This window comes from Terrapene carolina, unplaced genomic scaffold (genome assembly GCF_002925995.2).
Source record: "Terrapene carolina triunguis isolate 2854851 unplaced genomic scaffold, T_m_triunguis-2.0 Scaffold67, whole genome shotgun sequence".
NCBI lineage: Eukaryota > Metazoa > Chordata > Testudines > Emydidae > Terrapene > Terrapene triunguis.
In genome coordinates, this window is record NW_020664418.1 from 33,520,192 (window position 1) to 33,540,690 (window position 20,499).

General features: G+C 39.4%; 1 protein-coding gene across 3 annotated transcripts in view; it reads left to right on the top strand.

Annotated features, from left to right (window-relative positions):
- The window catches only part of SPPL2A (signal peptide peptidase like 2A), a 56,438-nt gene extending 36,073 nt beyond the window's left edge, over positions 1-20,365 (top strand). For 2 of the 3 annotated variants that reach the window (XM_024193895.2, XM_024193897.2), the window contains 3 exons: positions 1,134-1,211; positions 1,567-1,727; positions 17,735-20,365. In XM_024193895.2, the coding sequence (XP_024049663.1) occupies positions 1,134-1,211; positions 1,567-1,727; positions 17,735-17,809 (314 nt within the window). In that variant the 3' untranslated portion in view covers positions 17,810-20,365. Of the gene's footprint in view, positions 1-1,133; positions 1,212-1,566; positions 1,728-4,090; positions 4,125-17,734 lie in introns of all 3 variants that reach the window. The other variant, XM_024193896.2, reaches the window with a different exon arrangement.
- The last annotated feature ends 134 nt before the right edge of the window (positions 20,366-20,499 follow it).

The following is a 20,499-nucleotide window of genomic DNA, read 5'->3' on the forward strand; positions in this document are numbered from 1 at the left end:
ATATATATATATATATATATATATATATATATATATATATATATATAATATAAAAAAAATTATTTTTATGGCACTTGTATTTGTAGAATATAGTTCCATTAATAATATAATAATCAGGATCAGTGATCTTAAATCAAGCTGATTTTTTACAGGAAATGTAACATGGCAAAGGATTATCATCACTTAATTTCTAATTATATGATGTATGGTACAATACAAAATCCTCATTTTAAAAGAGCAATGTATACTACATAAACCAAATTATTTCTACAGTGTTTATAGAAGGAGAAAATATATTTGCCTTTTAATCAACATCATCATAATAATTATCTCTCTTCATCAGTAGATCTCACAGCACTTTACAAAAGATTAGAAGGCTTGTCTTGTGAAGACCTGAGTGCTGCACCTGGCTCTGCCATAGACTTTCTTTGAGACCTTGGGCAAATCACTTAACCTCTGTCTGACTTTCTCATCTGTAAAATATGAGTGTTAATTTTTCTCTGCTGTACTGAGGCAAAATTTAATTAAAGTGTGTTGAGAATCTTTGATGGAAGGCACTCCATACGTGCAAAGTATTGGGTGTTTGTTACCACTGTGTAGTGCAGATCTGTCGCTTATATTTAATTAAGTGCAAAGCACATTAGCTCATTTAAATGGGGATATTGACTTTAGAGACAGGCTTATTCTAGAGTCATGTCTACATTGCGGGTGCTGTAGCCGCATAGCTATAGTATCATAGCCATGCCACTGTGACTCTGTACAGTAGATGCAGAGTACAGTGAAGGAAGGAAGGTTTTCTGAGCAATAGTAGCTAGGTCAACCGAGGCATTCTTCTGTGGAACTAATTGTGTCTGCTCTGGGGTTAGGCCGACATAGCTACGGGAGTCAGGTGTGGATTTTTTACACCCCTGAGCACAGTAGCTATGTTGATGTAAGTTTTTAAGTATAGACCTGGCCTAAGGTTTCTTAAATAAAACTAATTGTCTTCTAGCTGTCCACAGTATTTAACTTACAATTTTATAGTTAACTGTTTTCTTCCATATTGTTGTTATAATGGGAAGTATGAATGTAAATTCATGTTATGGCAACTTAAACTTCTTCCAATAAATACTTTCTCCATATTCTCTCTTTAGGTCTCCTGGTTGCCTATTGTCGAAGATTTGACATTCAGACAAGAGCGTCTTCTGTATATTATGTTTCCTGCACCATAGGTAAATAATTTTAATACAGTATTTTGGCAAAGTGTATTTTTCTGTAAGCTGCTTTTGTGAGATTACTAGATCATTTTCTTCAATTTTACAAAAATGAATACTGCCAATATTTTAATCTCTAATTTTGTTTTACTTGTCTGTATCCGAGTTGCATCGTTATAGAAATCCGTACTCTTGAAAACGTCAATGAATATTTAAAGCGCACTGAAATTACTATTATTGCACATTTACATAATCAAATGGAAAATACTGTAATAGCTATAGTATTAGTCCTGTATGCAAGGGATATTTGTAATACATTGAGTGATGTAGTGCTGTATACTATTCAGTAGCTGTCCTGAATTTTTTTTAATAGCTTATGCTGTTGGCATGGTGTTGACTTTTGTTGTTCTGGCACTGATGAAGATGGGACAGCCAGCCCTTCTCTATTTGGTACCATGTACACTCATTACCAGCTCACTTGTTGCCTGGAGACGCAAGGAGATGAAGAAGTTTTGGCAAGGTAGCAGCTATCAGGTAAGTAGAATACATTCAGATAGTCAAAACAGTTTTGTAACTTCGTGTGTTTTCTTCCTTAAATAAGTAAGTATGTGGTAATATATTAGTAGTCAGTCACTTTACATCTGTATTAGTAGTGCTTATTGCATTTCTAAAAAAAAAAATAATAAAGAAGCCTTTTGTAGAAGTTAAGTATATTTTAGTCTATAAGTCAACTTGATAGAACAAGATTTAAAGGAAAATACAGATATTTGGCTCAGTCCAATAATATGAAAAATCAAAACAGATGACATTTTTCACATGAATACAATAGGAATTGTGCCAGAATGTGTATTATCTTCAGTATCTCTGAACCATCATCTTGATGCAAAGTGTTATCATTTGGAACACTGAATATGGCACTCAAATGTTAAATTGGAAACCAGTTTCCTGGCTGCAATAGTTTTGTATTAGAATACACTTGAAAAAAAATTGGAAACACATTAGAGTTGGTTTGACCAGTAGTTTAGAAACTAATTTCTAATGTTTTCTGCATTGGTCTTATGCTGTCATGATCACAAATGCCATTCTGCAACAAAGTGACCATTTGTGGGTAGGGGCTTAGAAATATCAATTACAATCAAAAACTTCTGTCTTACTGTGTCAGCACAAAGCAGTTGTAAACTGGCACTTTGAGGATTTCCCCTGCCTAAATTGATCCTTTCTTGGGTGGTGAGAATGTCTCTGACCCTGAAATCTCTTGGGAGCTGTTGGCAGGTAGCATATATAAAAGGAGCCTTGATGTTACTCTGATTTATTCTGGGAACTGGCTCAGCAGTAGGACAATCCAAGAATACTGGGAGAACTTAAAGGTGTCTTAAAGCCATCTTTGTATCTCCTTCCACTGAGTTGTGTGATAGCTCTGGCCAGAATATGGACCACTATTTTCAAGAAAAATTGATTTGTGGTGAGAGAAGTTGCTCTTAACTTTCAGATAGTTGTGTTAAGGAAAGCAGGAAGAATTTTTTGTTGTTGTTGCTAATATTGGATGACACTCATCCAGATGTAGAGAGGTTACTTCCATGCCAGGTCAGCTCTACATTGCCTGTCTGCAATGTAGAGAACAATAATTCTACACCAGCTTCATTTAACATGGTGTGTATATTCTGGGTGCTGGGGGGAGGGAAGGAGTAACATCTCCTCACATAAATCCAGTGGGTAGAAGTGCCTCATGACAGTGTGGCGGGATTTTGCTCCGTACTCCAATGTATAGGCTGAAATAGGCTATGGAGAAACTGCATGGCCAGCCTGAATACATACTTATGTATGTACTTGCTCTCCCCACTCCTGTGGAGTTCCTTGTACAAAGCCCAGTTGCGTAGGTTGCCTCTGGGAGTAGAGAGTTATAGTTAACTTCATTTCGAGAGAACAATATAATGTTCCTCGCTTAAGTTTGTTAGTATGTTTGGTCTAAAAACTTCTAGTTTTTTAGCTACCAAAATTTTTTCTCTCACTTCCTCTAACAAAATTCATATTTGGAAGGTTTATGTTGCCATAGTAGTTATTTTATGTGCTTTTTCAACTGTGGGGTTTGTTTTTGTTTGTTTTTAAGGATTAAAACTGCTCTGAACTTGGCCCTATTATTGGGTCAAAGTTTGGCACAAAAAAAAAATTTGATTTACATATTGGAGATTTGGCTGAGATTTAAACGTTCTGTGTGATCTTAATGAGACATTTACTCAATTTCTTCTATACAGTTTTAGGATTTCTTTGCCTTTATTTCACCCAATTTATTTTTTTCAGAGGATCTTATTCAATGCATCTTCAGATTCAGAGAATCCTGTATATCTCAGATCTTTATTGCATAGTTTAACTTCCTGCAGTATATGCATATTCTGTATTTTAAACTAGCAATGGTTTCTTTACATACCTTTTATTTTAAAAAATATATTGGGGCCAAATCTTCAGTCGCTAATGCTCAGTGCATTACAGGTGTGTTTACAGCCATCTTTCGGCTAACCTTCTCTTGAGGCCTCTGGGGGCTGAAATAGCACTGGAATACATTAGCTGGAGTAGTCCTTACTGGGATGGAAGGGGACCCCGATATACTTGCTGCACACGCTTTATGCCCGTGAGGATTTTCCCACACTGAGAAAATCCTCAACATCCCTTTTATAGCTAGTTTAATGTTCCTTTGTACTGTTTCAACAGGGCAAAGGGACCTTAGAAGATGCCTACTGGTAGTATCTTGTCATTAATGTATAATGTAAGCTATACTTAGTCATTTGACACAATAGCTCTGGTTTTCTAGATGCTGTTATCACTAAATAATTCTTTTGTTGTTAATTTGTCTTGAAACATTCCTGTTGTATATGACTAATAATGGAGTGAATTTCATTTAGGTGTTGGACTCCTCCAGGAAGCCTTTGCTACAAGGTGTGATATAGTCTTCTTTTAGTGCGATTTGTATTAATCTGCTCATTCGTTCTTTTCTTTTGCTTTCTTTTTTCAATTCTTTTTTTTTTTTTTTTTTGCATCTGCTTTCCTTCCATTTTTGGATATAATTCATTTAAAATATAAGGCAGATGAGAACTTCTGATTATATACTTTAAGAAATATGAGAGTCATGAAGATTTCAGCCTTAATGTGGAATTTGAATAATCAGGCAAACTAATAACTGCATTAAAAATGAGTATTACTAAAGACTTTTTGTTTTTGTTTTTCCCCAAAACAAATTGTACACATTTTCTTCAGGAACTTAGCTACCTTTTACTCAGGTAGGGTAATGGCGGCAGCAGCAGCCACTTTGCACTGCATTGCCACAGCAATAAAAACATGTCATGGAACTAACTGGAGGATGCCCTTCTGTTGTCTTTCCCCTAACAACCCCCATCCTTTGTCAAAATTAAAGTGTTCCGTTTTTTGACAGAGGGTGAGAATGTTTTAAGAATTCTAATATATAAAATGTTATCATTGAAGACATATTTACAAGAGTTATTCTGCTCTCTAGGCATCACCTTTTTCCTGAGAATATTGTTAGAACTTAGTCCAAATTCAGGGCACATGCAGGCTGAGAGCAAGTGGAAGCATGTTTCATAAGAGTGGAGCGGCCGTGTGTACCTCACTACTACTCAGTACTCCAGATCTCCATGGATGCCATGAGTCACTGGATTGGTGTTTGATTACACTGCTTGCTATCCTCACTATGTGGTACCCCGCTGCTGTTTCCATCTGGCTCAGGGCCTCATATAATTCTTGTATACAACTGTCTGTGTGTGAATATTATCTCATAGTCATCACTAGGTAACTACTTCCATGTCCAGCCATATATTGTGCTGCCTTTCTTGACTTTGTCTTAGATCTCCCTGTGACTACCACAGTACCCTGCCCCTTATTTGTACACTTCTTTTCAAAGCTTACAGGGGGATGATAGGCTGTGGAATACAACTGCTCCGAGATGAGTATCTCTGTGCGCAGTATCTGGAATAACATGCTACTTCACACACATACAGCTCTTGGCTATTAACATTAATGGTAATCACTTTGGCTATAACTCCAAATGTCATGCTAAAAATGTATGCCTGACTACATAATGTAAATTAATTGCTTTTGCTCTGTTTACTTTTTTTGTTGTATCTTTTTTTTAAAAGGATTACAGTGTGAGCAATATACCTTTTCCAATCAAATTTCATTGGGATTTTTAGAATGCGGATGTAGTGGTCTTGTACTGGAATACTATCCACAGTCTCCACTCATTATTATGCTTTGTAAAAACATCCTAATTCTTATTTGCTAGTAGTCTGAACTAACTCTGAAGGGGGACTGCACACTATTGGGCAAATACGGTGTTTTGAACCCTGATCTTTCTTCCTCCCCTCTGAAAAGAGAGACATGAAATTAAATACAGAACTTGCTTAAGCAACATTAATAATCAGATCAAATTTCACAGAAGTAAAGAATCAGCTGAAGGCTACAAATCCAAGATTACTTATATTGTTAAACTGTGTGTGTGTGTTTGTTTAGTAAATAGGCGGGAGTCTTAAAATGCAAATTAAAATAGGACGGGCAGTCTGGATTTGTAACCTTAAACTTACTTTCTTCACCCTCTTTTCTCCTCCCTCCACTCCACCACAAGAGTACATATTCTTATTTTTTGGACAGTGTTATCAGCATGAATTTTCAACCGCTCCTGTGGAATTCCTCCTTTATGTTACATTGAGAGAGTTTTTGAGGCTCAAATCTTAGAAATGAGCATGACAGTATACATCTCACAATGACGCAACCCTACTTTCAGATTCTGACCTTTTAAGGTGTACTCTGCTGGAAATTGTAATGAATCATTGCACAGAGGAAAAGCTTTCATGACTCACTATAATATATGATTTACTTGGAAAAGTAAATTTACTCATTTTTTAAGTGTACAGCAATTCTGTATAAAGTTGCATAGCTTTTTAAAAAATGAATTGGGCTTTTGGATTGCTTATGTTTCACAGGTGTAGCTAAATGGAAAATGTTCTTTTTTTGGTCTGTTTATCACCAATTACTGAGTTAATCCAAATATTTTTCCATAACCTGTTTTACTGCGCTTGTATTAGCGGAGCCTATAAAATTGTTCTTGGTGTTTTTAAAGTTACTTTTTAAAAAAGAGTTTAAAGTAAAAGTTCTCCCACTGGAGAAAAAAAATGCAATATTAAAACTATATAATGTCTGAGACACTTAGAAAAACAATGATCTCCTATCTTCAGATTTTTCCCAATCTGTAAACATAAGTCATTGGCTTGTGTAGAGAGCCCTTCCTCACCCATCTGTCTGTTATACTGGATATTGACAAACAAGTATATGAATAACATGACATGTTGCACAATGAATGTGTTTTATTAGTTCTGTAACTTAAATCACACAAGGTCATAATTGCAAGCTAAGGATTTGATTAACTAGCGGTAGTTTATTGTAATATCATCAGGCTTTAGCATTATGGTGCATATGTCTACATATAAAATGTACATGTGAGATGCAGTGTAAGGTTGGATTTTTTTTTTTTTAAATTGGTATGAGTTTGGGGTGACTGACTTGTTCACAGACGAGTTAGCTGGTCATCTGAAACAGGTGTCGGAAAAACCTTTATACCACACCATACTATTAAGTATTCTGTATATGCCACATCAGGCAGAATTATTTTAGAGATTTTATCATACTTTTAGTTGGCACTTTAATTTTCCACCTATTAAAGCCAGGTTGCCTGAGTTACTACACAAACCCCGGAAACAGAAGAAAATTATAACACATTTAAAAAACTACCTAATTGAGTTTTTCCATGTACAAAAATGTCATTATCTTAAGGTTTGATATCTTAGGACACCTCAGAGCTAGAAACAAGTGTTGTGACCAGGGTGGATTTGATTTAAATCACTAGTCAGGAAGGCTCGATTTAATCATGGATTTCTACATAAAAGTGCATTCTTATTCGTTGTTATAACCTTAATACATTTCTTCACAACTCAGAGATAGATGTAGGTTTCATTTTTAAAAGGTACACACTATACATTTTTAAAGTGATGTATTTTGAAAACTTTTCAGTTTAGTTTTACGGCTATATCAGAAAATGAATGATTGTTTGGTTATTTCCTTTACCAAAGATAAATGAAGCAGATATTTATGAAGTCATTAGGAGGTGAACGATCTTCAATTCAACGGTGGATCATTAATATTTGGAGGATTTTATTGGCATGTTGTATTAGGAGGAGAACATCACCAGACAGACATTTAAATTGTTTTATTTAACTAAAACAACAAAGTTATGTATTCTGTTTTTTTTTTTCAACAGCAAACATACGCTTGTTTTGTTAAAATATTATACGAATTTTTTATTTTAGTTAAACGTTCAATTTTTTTAAAATCAGTTTTGTTTTTGTTAACATTGTTAAAATAGTTAAATGAAATATTTAAAAAAAAAAACACCAAAAATTAAATTGACTATGTCAGCCAGGTCAACATGAGAAATTTAAAATATTGGCTTCTGCAACTAACTCAGTCGCCTTCACCTTCATTTTCCTGTTTGTTCATAATCTGGAAAAGAAAAACAAGCTTTCCTGCTTTTTCAGGTCCCAAACGATTTCTCAATTTGGAATGAATTAGTCTAAAGGAAGAAAATATTCTTTCTTCACCGACAGAAGCTACTGCTGTTAAAAGTGCGCTTATCACTTCAACAGTCTCTGAATCCAAGTGCTTAAGTGACTTCCACCAGTTCACTGGTGTAATTTTCTTTAAAATATCATCAGCAAACATATATTTCTAGAATGGTTCACCCTTAGCTCTGAAGTTTATTATAGTTGGCATTATGGAGGGATGATTGCTGGATGTCCATGTCATAGCCAACTCCTCTTCTTCAGCAGTTATAAGGTTTGTCCCTTGTACCGAGTATTGAGAATATTTGCAAGAAAATGAACCGGAGATAGTGCTTGTCCCATGTATTTTTTTAATGCTTGTAATTTAACTCTGTCATTGCATATTTCTCTTTTTAAGATCTCACTCCGTTCCTTCCAAATTTCAACAGCATCAGTAATAAAACAGCTGTTTTCCTGCATTTTGTTCAAGGCTACAGAAATAGGCTTCAGGGTACTCAGCATGTGTTCAACATTTCTCTTAAGCCCAATGTTGAGAACTTTGGCTGTGACAGTGCCATCTATTTTTTCACTATTTTGTTCACAAACTGTCATCAGATGAGGCCAGTTCTTGATATAGTGCTCAAAACGATCCACTACTGAGTTCCATCGCACGTCTTGTGGGAGAGTTAGCTTGGTTCCTCCCACTTTTTTCAGAGCAGCTGCTGCAAAATGGTTGTTAAGGAAGTATTTTGCAATTTCAACAACATTAGCCTTTATTTCTGGACACTGAAGTCTTTGGCTAGGAGGTGCATCAAATGAGCACTGCAACTGTATATTATTAGCTTGGGACTCTCTTCTAAAATAATTTGTTCTCATCTTGGATACATTTGCAGCATTGTCTGTGACCATGCTGCATACTAGACATTTGATTCCCCCCCCCCCCCCCCCCCCCCCCCGAGTTATAACTTTTACTGCTACTTCTTGTAAGTATTCTGCTGTTCATTTCCTGATGTATCAATTGTTTCTGTAAGGAAGACATTCCCTTCTTCTGTTGTCACACAAGCACATACAACAGGATCATTGTGGACATTGCTCCACCCATCAAGACTCAGGTTAACAATTTCACCCTCTAGACCTTTTGCACACTACTCAATTTCTCTTTCATACACTTTATCCAGCAGTTTGCCTGTGACATCTGCTCTGTTGGGTGGACTGTATCCTGGTCTTAATGACTGAACTATGTTAATGAAGTGTGGGTTCTCAATCATACAGAAAGGAGAGTTTGTTGCATAAACAAACTGGGCAATTTTTTCATCAATTGCCTTTTTGTAATCTGCTGGTTCTTATCGCAAACTTATCTGTGGTTGTTTCTGGATGATGGAGATTTTTTTTTTTCTTTTTGCTACAGGTGATATACTGTGGCTATGTGACGTACATGATGTGACTGAAACACTATCATTGGCAGATAACTCTGAAACTATAGAAAACTATGGTGATCTTGAAAGTGAATAGTTTTCAGAATCCTGTATGTTGAGGGTGGATTCTCCTAAACAAAATAAATCAATGCAGTTATTTAATTATTATTACCATACTGCTCATTTAGTATTACAATTTCAGTGAATGCAATGAGTAAAACGAAGATCTGCCTATTTCAGCTATTTACTTTGTATTACAACTGCATCTAAAATGATAGTACCATAGAGTAACAACTATATTTTTTGCTCAAACATGAGAATTCAAGAATAGTCCAGAAGGAAGACAGGCAGTCCTTAAGAAAGAAGTATGAAATAAAAAAGTTTACTAACCTGAAGATCATGCATGTTCAGATATGTTCCTTTCATCATCTTCAATGCAGCTTCCTCCTGAGAAGGAATACTTCTCATTATGTTGTTTCATTCGGGCAAAAAGGCCTTGCATTTCTTTGTTGCACTGTTTGCATTTTGCACGCATGCCTGTCTTACCCACAGGTAGAAGCACTTCATTAAAATATTCCCAAAGTGGGTCTCTTTTATGGCCTGCTGCCATTATAGGTTTTCCCTTCTAGTGAGAGAATGGTATGGTAGATCTCAAATCAATGAAGGCTACACTCAGAAAGACCTCAAGACTTCTGGAATATGCTGCTCAAACAGATTCACTTTTGTTTCTACTGCCTGTCCCTCCCTTCTCACATTTATCTCCAGACTTCTTCTCCTTGTCCAGTTCTGTTCTGTCCCCAACAATCTTCTATTCATTGAACTTTTTGAAACTTTGCACTTTTGGAGAGAGGTAAGACTCTGTGTACACAAATTTGCAGAGGGACAATAGGGTTGAGGTCTATTATTTCTTACCTCTATTTATTTATTTATTTATTTATTTATTTAAAAACATTTTTGCTGTTAACAAGCATGTTATCTCTGGAGACACAAATCCACAGTTTGAGAACTGCAAAACTAAGCATCTCTGATAGTGTCTTCTAGACTGAGCACTGAGTCCCATTGGGTAGATAGAAAGATTAACCTAAATAATCTATACAGAAGCCCCTGGAACCCCATAAATTTGGGTCCCTAATCCATGAACTATTGGAACTTATTTACAAAACTTTTCTTAAACAATACATGAATATATTGTCTCATGCTATAGAATTAGAATTTGTAATCCCTATTCCATGATGATATCTTTGAGTTTTAATTAAGATAGGTTTTTTCCTCAAAAAGAATTTTATCAAAAAAATCCATTTGTTTTTGTGTTTTTTTTTATTTTAAATAATTTATTTTTATCCACCGTGGTTGTGACCCTGGTCCTTATGAGTCATTATAAATGGGAACTCTCCGCTTTTCAGTGCTGGACTCAGCACTTGCCTCTGGCTTGAGAGGATCCTGAGATATTGGACTGTAAAGCTGTCACACTTGCATATGGAAAAGCTAGATTAGATAGCTTATGTTTCTCAAATATATTTATCGTTTGTCCAGGGCCGGCTCCAGGCACCAACGAAGGAAGCAGGTGCCTGGGGTGGCCAATAGAAAGGGGCAGCAGTCCGTCCATTATTGGGGCGGCACGTCCGGGTCTGCGGCGGCAATTCGGCGGCAGGCCCTTCACTCCCTCTTTTCCTCTTTGGCAGCACTTCGGCGGCAGCTCAATCGGGTTTTTCTTTTTATTCTTCGCCGCTTGGGGCGGCAAAAAACCTGGAGCCGGCCCTGCATTTGTCTCTTCCTCCAGTGTCTGCTCATTAGGGGACCCATGGTAACTTCAACACCTTATTTACAGATTGGAGGGATTTGAAAAAGAACTTCAATAACCATTGTTTAGCTAACCAAAACATTTCAAAAATAATTTCTATAAAACATAACTTACAAAATACATGGTCATGAGTACTGCAGCCATCCTGAAAACATAAGGCAAAACATATTTATACCACATCATATGTATACTATATAAGAAATAATACAAGATCCTGAAATGGAGTTTATAGAACATTTATTCTGAAGAAATTACTTGCCTGCCATCTTAAGCAATCTGCAGTACTCCCATTCATTCTGTATCCTTCATTTGGATCTTGGCAAATGTGAGGGGTGTGTGTGTGTGTGTGTGTGTGTGTGTATAGTAGCTGCGTCACTATTGTTAATATGTGTCTAATCCCAAACCTACTGATGTCATTGGAAAGGCTCACATTGACTTCAGTGGATTTTGAATTGGTCTCATAATTAATACTGGCCTGTTTAGCAGGATTTTTTTTAACAGTTAATAACAAGTTCTTTTCCAACTCAGTGTTTCATGTATGATCTTGGACTAACTGGGATAGAGGAGGATATGCACCGTTGGCAGAGTGATGTGGTAGTGCTTCCGATGAGAGACTTGTAACATTTTTTTTTCACCATTCTGAACATAGATTCCAATGCTTGATTTGTGTAGACACACCTGGGAGGGGTTTTGTTTTGGCTGATTTGTCAGAACATTGGATTTTCTATCTGTAGAATCACAGAAAGCTCTTAATGTGTCTTTTCAGGTCAGATTGCAAAGATGAAATCCTGGCTCTGTTGAAGTTGGTGAGAAATTTTCCACTGATTTCAGTGAGTCAGGATTTCACCCTGAGTGTATGTATATGCATGTTACAGGTACAACTAAAAATGGAATTATACCTTTGATAAATAATAAGCAAGGAATAACAATGGTAATTGGCAACAAAAAATCCAGCTTTGTTTTTAACGTCCCAATTTGAAAATTACTTTCCATCACAAAACAGAAATCTATGGATTTTAAATTAAATCAGTTAATTTTTTCCCCCCAGTACCTAAATACATAGGTGATCTTAATCAGTTACTCTAGGCTTGACAAATATGAACCGTAGTTATGTTTATGTAATTGTTTTCTGTAGGTAAGAGATTTGTTTATTGTAAAGCTGAAGAATTGTACAAAGGATTCAAAAACAGGCAGGGGTTGGCTATGGAGGACAAGTAGTATGTAACTGGTATAGTTAGAATGGTAGAACAATGTAAGAACATAAGAAAGGGTATACTAGGTCAGACCAATGGTCCATCTAGCACAGTATCCTGTCTTCCGATAGAGGTCAGTGGCAGGTGCTTCAAAGGGAATGAACAGAACGGGCAGTCATCAAGTGATCCACCCGGCCGTCCAGTCCCAGCTTCTGGCAAACACTAGGGACACTCAGATTATGGTTTTCGTCCCTGCCCATCCTGGCTAATAGCCATTAATGGACCTATCTTCCAGGAACTTACCTAGTTCTTTTTTAAACCCTGTTATAGTTTTGGCCTTCACAACATCCCCGGGCAAAGAGTTCCACAGGTTGACTGTGTGTTGTGTGAAGAAATACTTCCTTTTGTTTGTTTTAAACCTGCTGCCTATTAATTTCATTGGGTGACCCCTAGTTCTTGTGTTATGTGAAGGAGTAAATAACATTTCCTTATTCACTTTCTCCACACCAATCACAATTGTATAAACCTATATCATATCCCCCCTTAGTTATCTCTTTTCCAAGCAGAAAAGTCCCATTCTTTTTAATCTCTCCTCATAGGGAAGCTGTTCCATACCCCTAATAATTTTAGTTGCCCTTCTCTTTACCTTTTTCAATTCCAATATATATATATATATATATTTTTGAGATGGGGTGACCAGATCTGCAGGCAGTATTCAAGATGTTGGTGTACCCTGGATTTATAGAGGCATTATGATATTTTCTGTCTTATCTGTCCCTTTCCTAATGGTTCCAAATATTCTGTTAGCTTTTTTGACTGCCACTGCACAGTGAGTGGATGTTTTCAGACAACTATTCACAATGACTCCAAGATCTCTCTAAGTGGTAACAGCTAATTTAGGCCTTGGCTACACTTGCAGATGTACAGCGCTGTGAATTAAACCTGACTTCGTGCAGCTGAGTAGGGAAAGCGCTGCAGTCTGTCCACACTGACAGCTGCCCAGCGCACTGTCGTGGCCACATTTGCAGCATTTGCTGCGCCATTGGGAGCAGTGCATTATGGCCAGCTATCCCACAGAGCACCTCTTCCCATTCTGGCGTTGTGGGAAGGTGGCGTGGGTGCGGGGCATTCTGAGTCCTGTCCCAATGCCCCATGATGCATCGCTTCGCATCCCAGAAATCCCTTTGTTTCCGCCCACCTTTGGCGCCATCTTTCAACAGTTTCTGTGCAGCGCGATCCGTTGTCTGCGGGAAATGGAGCCCGAACTGCTGAGGCGTATGCTGACTTATCTCGCCAGCACGTCACGTTTGGCTGTCGAACTATTCCTTAAGATCCAAAGTGACAGTGAGAGTGAGGAGTCGGACGATGCTATCGAGCTGCGTAACGCGTACGACACGAAATTGCTTGTGGCATTCACGGACATGCTCAGCACCGGGGAACACCGCTTTTGGGCTTCGGGAAACAAGCACCAAGTGGTGGGATCACATCGTCATGGAAGTCTGGGATGACGAGCAGTGGCTGCAGAACTTTCGGATGAGAAAAGCCACTTTCATAGGACTGTGTGAGGAGCTCACCCCGACCCTGCGGCGCAAGGACACGAGATTGAGAGCTGCCCTGCCAGTGGAGAAGCTGGTGGCTATTGCAATCTGGAAGCTGGCAACTCCAGACAGCTACCGGTCGGTCGCAAACCAGTTTGGAGTGGGAAAGTCGACCATTGGAATCGTGTTGATGCAAGTTTGCAAGGCCATTAATCGCATCCTACTCAGAAGAACCGGGACTCTGGGTAACGTGCAGGAAATAGTGGATGGCTTTGCACAAATGGGGTTCCCTAACTGTGGAGGGGCGATAGATGGGACGCACATTCCTATTCTGGCACCACCCCACCTAGGATCCGAGTACGTTAATCGGAAGGGGTATTTCTCTATGGTTCTCCAGGCGCTTGTGGATCACCGTGGGCGTTTCATTGACATTAACACAGGCTGGCCCGGAAAGGTGCATGACGCACACACCTTTCAGAACACTTGGCTGTTCAGGAAGATGCAGGCCGGGACTTTTTTCCCGGAGCGGAAGATCACGGTAGGGGAAGTCGAAATGCCCATTGTGATCCTTTGAGATCCCGCTTACCCGTTAATGCCATGGCTCATGAAACCCTACACAGGGAGCCTTGACAGCAGCAAGGAACGGTTCAACTACAGGCTGAGCCGGTGCCGAATGACCGTGGAGTGTGCCTTTGGCTGTTTGGCAGTCTCTGTATGGGAGGCTGGACTTGGCCGAAAACAGTATCCCCGCGGTTATATCCGCGTGCTGTGCCCTCCATAATATTTGTGAAGGGAAGGGTGAAAGCTTCACTCAGGCATGGACCTCCGAGGTTGAACACCTGGAGGCTGAATTTGCACAGCCAGAGAGCAGGGCTATTACAGGGGCCCAGCACGGGGCTGCAAGGATTAGGGATGCCTTGAGGGAGCAATTTGAGGCTGAAAACCAGCAGTGATATCTGGTGCCCTGCACGGGAGTGAAGTGCAGTAGTTCCAATCTTTAGGAATCAGTGTTTGCTAAGCAGACAAGCAGACTTGCAGTGCCTGTTTATTTCCTGGGCTAAGGAGTCTTTTACTTTATGCAATAATAAAGAATGTTTTCAAAGCCAAAAAATCCATTTATTGAAAAGAAACAAGGGGGTGGAGTGGGTACAATCACAGATTCGCGTATGTTCTGTCTGGTGTGCTGTGCAGTGAGTGCTGCATTTCTGGATAGCTATACTGCATGGTGATGGGGGTTGAGTGCAGAGAGTAAGGGTCGTGGTTTTCAGGGCTGGGTGGTGAAGATATTGGTGTTGGAGGCAGCTGGTGGTGTGAAGAACACGGAAGTTGGGGAAAGTGGGTTGGAGGTGACAGTGGGGCACAACAGAAAGAGTTTTGGGACAAGGGCTGTGGAGGGGGGAGTGGCATTTGCGCTTGCGGTACTGCTCCTTCTGCATGGCTACGAGCTCCTGGATAGCGTCTGCTTGGCGCTCCAGGATGCTTATGAGCCGATCCGTGCTTTGCTGCCGGTGCTCTGTGCTTTGCCGCCGGTGCGCTGCATTTTCCTGGCGGATCCTGCTTTCTCTCTCCCTCTAGTTCTGTGCTTTCTCATTCTCTTTAATAGATTGCCACATCACTTCTTGCAGCATGTCTTCTTTGCTTTTTCGCGGTCTCTTCCTGAGTCTTTGCAGTCTCTGAGCAGGCGATAAGAGGGATGGCTGAGGTCTCAAGGTTGATGCAGCTGTATAGGCAAAATGCAACATTTAACAGAGGCAGCATTGTTTATACCAGACAAAGTAATGATTCCCCCCGCACTTAAGGAGTAGAAAACACACAGGGTCTACACAATAGCATAATTTTCCCGTCCAAAACAGAGCGCACACATCCCACGGGAGCCTCAAAATGGTGAGTAAGGGGGACTGATTGTTTCAGGGCTGCACTGTCCTCTGGGTTTCTGTGCCTTGAGGAGAGCCAACAGCTTCAGGGGGCACCTACACTGAACACTGTCCCAACATTTTCCACAGGAGTTCGTCCTGGACGATATCTCGCTGCTGAGGGTGACCTGGGAAGCAAGGGAGGGTCTTCTACTGCAATACATCTTCCCCCCTGGCCCATATGCAGCTTGCCTGTGTGCAGCAATGGTCCCCCCACCCCTCGCGGCACAGTGGTGCGGACACGTTAGCCTGGCTGGGACAAGGACCACGGTGGCTCTCCCGATAAACCCGCGCAAGCGCATTGCACACGTTCTGGATGAGACATTCGAGGAGATTACCGAGGCCAATTACCGCAATGTGATAAACCACATCAATGCACTATTCCGCATCTAGGCATGCATGCCTAACCCTCCTCTCCCAAAGAGCCCGCACCGAAAAAATTCCTTCCCGAAAGAAAAACGCTTACTGGGAACCTGCTCTTCTGTTTGTCCTCCACCAAGTACCGGCCGCTGCGACTGGCTACCTTCCTCCTGGCTCGAGAAGAGCTCCTGGCTGCATGGCTCCAGGGATTCCGGGTGTCTCCATCCGGCCCACCACCCTCACTCCAGTTTTCCTCCTCCTCCTCCCCCCCCCGGCTCTGAAGTGTCCATGGTGGTGCTCGGAGTGGAGGTGGGGTTAACCCCAAGTATCGCATCCAGTTCTTTGTAGAATCGGCAGGTCGCGGGGGGAGCACCCGAGCGGCCGTTTGCGTTGTGGGCTTTGCGGTAGGCAGTCCACAGCTCCTTCACTTTAATCCTGCACTGCAGGGCGTCCCGGTCATGGCCCCTTTCCATCATGTCCTTTGATACCTTCCCGAAGGTATCGTAATTCCTACGGCTGGAGCGCAGCTGGGACTGTACAGCTTCCTCCCCCCAAACACTGATGAGGTCCAGCAACTCGCCATTGCTCCATGCTGGACGCGTGGAGGCATGGTCATCTGGAAGGATTCGCTGATAGCACTCCATGCCACACTGTGCTGAGCAAACAGGAAGGGGATTTTTAAAATTCCCGGGGAATGTAAAGGGTGGGTCACATGGTTGGGTACCTGAGGCCAGGGCTGATGACCAGAGTTCTAGAACAGGCATTGTGGGATACTGCCAAATACTTCTGGAGGCCAGTCACAGCGCATTGGGCGGCCACACTGGCGCCGCAGCGCAATACACGCTATTCCTCTCGGGGACGTGGAGTACATGCAGCGCTGCAACCACGGAGATACAGCGCTGCAAATGCCTTCCCAGTGTGGACGGGGAGTGAGTTACAGCACTGGGGGCGGCTTTACAGCACTGCAACTCGCAAGTGTAGCCAAGGCCTTAGACCCCATCATTTTGTATGTATATTTCAGATTGTTTTCCAGCGTGCATTACTTTGCATTTATCAACACTGAATTTCATCTGCTATTTTGTTGCCCAGTCACTCAGTTTTGTGAGATCCCTTTGTAACTCTTTGCAGTCTACTTTGGCCTTAACTATCTTGAGTAATTTTGTATCGTCTGGAGCCTTTTTAAAAAATTGGCGTCACATTAGCTATCCTCCACTCGTATGGTACAAAAGCTGATTTAAATGATAGGTTATATATCATAGTTGTAAATTGTATTTATTTGCAGTGAAGCCAGAGTCTAACTTTCTCTTCAGAAAGGATTTTGCGAAGTTTAAATATTAAATAAGACACTTGAATTCTATTTCCAGTTCTTCCAGTGACACTGTGACCTTGAACAAATTGCTTCACCTCGCTGGTCTGCTTATGCAACTGTTAATTTTTTTAATGGATGTTTCCCTACCTCATAGGGGTGTTCTGAGGCTTTTAATTAATTTCTTATAGAGTGCTTTGAGATCCTTAGATGAAAAGCATTGTCATAGTGCAAAGTGTTAATTAATTAAAATAAGCTTGGATATTTCCTTTTCAGTCTTGTGTAGAGAATTTCCTCACTATATGCTGCTTAACTCCACTCTAATCCTTACTTAATTAAATTTCTCTTAACTAGATGAAAAGTTTGGACCAATGAGAAGTTAGTATTTTAAAAAGAATAATCTTGTTTCTGCCTAGATGATGGAACATCTAGATTATACAGCGAATGAAGAAAGCACTACGACCGCCAATGAACAGTCTGGAGAACAATAATGCCGAAGATTGTGATCTAAAATAGTGGTGTTCAGATTTTATACAAATAAACTTTAGAAAATTGACTGATTTAACATTTACACTAGAGTATTTCATGTTCAAATGAAAATTGTCTTTTTTTACACTTGCACATATTTTTATGGAAAGGGTACTATTAATTACATTATATCGAAGTGATTAAAATAGATTTGCTTTTTTAACAGACAATATATTTAGTAAAACTGTGCCTTATATCACTTTAAATAAAAGAATATTGTCTATGCAATTTTCTAAATGTGTTATATACAATATATTTTTATACAAGTATATCTTGCCCCCATCTCCATCGGGTATAAAGTGACTTTCTGACTGATATTCGTTTAAAATTGGTTGGCTTGCACTACTAGGAATTAGAAGTTCCCTTCACAGGACTTCTCTCAAACTTTTGAATGCAGAGATTGTGTTCATTAGATTATAAAATAGTAGTGCAACTGTCTGACTGATTTAGGTCTGTATATTAAACTATATGGCATAAGCCATAAAGGTGGATATGGTGCAACTCGCTTTCATTTTCTGCCCCACATTGGCCCGTCTGTCAGTCAGCAGTGAAAACAGAACTACAATATATAATATAAACTAAACTTAATGCTTTGGTTTCTTTACCCAATTGCCTAGAACTCTAAATACAGCCCCATAGTAGTTAACCATGCAAACTTCCAGCTTCTTTTTTCCTAGAATTTCTTTAATTAGAAAAAAAAAATCTCTGGAATTCTTGACTGCTTTGGATTTCTGGCCTGGCAACTTGCCCTAGAACCCCAGGCCTTGATCCTGCATCTGTGGACTTCAATGGGTGTAGGATCAGGCTCCTATAGAGGGAGAAGAATCCTCTAGATTTGTACCCACCCAATCCTGAAGTTTGGAGAGGAAGTTTTAAGAGTTATTTGTCATTGATACTGTACAAAATAAGTAAAAGTAGCTGTAATCCTTCCTAGGTTAGTTAAGGCCAAAGCATGTGTTTAATTTGTCACTTAATCTTAATTTCTGTCTTGTTTTATTGAAGTGTTCTAAAAAAAATTAAAAAGGAAAGTGAGCTAAATCATTAGTTCACATTTAGGAGAGTTTGATTTTGTTAACACTTGATTTTCTTTTGGACACTGCAAATGGAGGAGATACCGAGGGATTAGGCCCATAATACGCTATAGCAGTTATGATAACACTTTTTGACCAAAGAGGCTTGCAGAAGCCTACAACTGCAAATCACTGAAGTTCACCCACTGCTAATTTCAGGTAGCCATTTAAATACGAATCTTCTTCCTTTTCTGTAAGTGAATTAAGTTCTTACAGTAAGTGCCAGAGTGAGATCCCTGGAAACTGCAATTCAACAGCAGACACAGCATGGGCAAAGGCAATGCTGGCTTCCCTGTAACATCTCACTTAAGTGATTCAACCATCTCACTTAGTCTCCACAGCTCAGTCAATCATTGACCTTTCTGTAGAGACTGACAACAAGGATGCCAGCTGATGGTGATTTAGCCACCTTATTTGGTTGTAACTGCACTGAAACTACCATGGCCACAAAACTGCTTTCAGATGGTGATCGTGGTCACTTCCTACTATCCTGAGCTAAACATACTCAGGCTATATCAAGGTGAAATGCTGTCATATCCCATTATCGATTCTCTGAGCTATCCAATACCTCTTCAGTAGACTCTAGTTATTATAGTCAATTTCAGGCATTGGAAATACCTCAATGCTTAATAGCATTACAGTAAATGTTGAGGTAATCTGAAATCAGATTACAAAATTCTGTACAGAAAAATAGGGTAAGAAGTATTTTTCTTCTTTAAATTACTTTCTATTTCTAGTGCAAACTGCTAAATTGCTGTAATGAAATTTTAGCTTTGATATGCCCAATTTCAGTCAGAACGGAGTGGTAATGAGGGAGAAGTACCTGAAAATTTCATAAGAAACTGAGAGATCAAAACTTGGCGTTTTGCTCTACTTTCAAACTTTAAAGGCTTCATAAACCCATGTAAAATTACCGTGTGTTTTTTCCCTCTGGAGGAATCTCTATCTGATTTTATGTTGTTAAACTTCCAAACTATTTGATAACCAATCTAGTGTAAATTAAGGAGCTGTTTGGCAGCTTGTTTAACAATGTGTTCAGCAGCTTGCTGTGAGAGGTCTGTATCGCTCAAGTCCTAATTACTGTTCTGTGAGGTTTCACACACATGGGATGTAAACTAACAATTTTTTTCTTTGAATGCTTGTGCTTGATTTAGGGAAAAAATCAATAAGATTAAAGTTCGATGTACGTAAGTAGTTAGTGTCAACTACTGAAACGTATTGTATGAATAGTTCAAGAGAACGTGTATTTTCAATTTGTTTTAAGAAGTTTTGGTTGTTTAATACTTGGGCTTTTTTTTTTTTACACACTAAGAGCCTTACTAGCATTACTTAATATAAAATTGTGCTTTAACTTTTTTCATTGTATGAATACTGACAACAGCTCTCTCCCGTGCAATTTTAAATGATCACATTAAGAATGTTTTTAATAAATTGTCTTTTTAAAAGTAATTTGAGTAATTGCTTTGTTCCTTGTGTCTTTTTAAAAGAAAACTAGTACTATTGACAATATTAATAGTGATACATGGTAACATTTTCAAAAGTGCACAAGTGACTTGTGAACCTAACTCCTCGCCTAAGTCTCA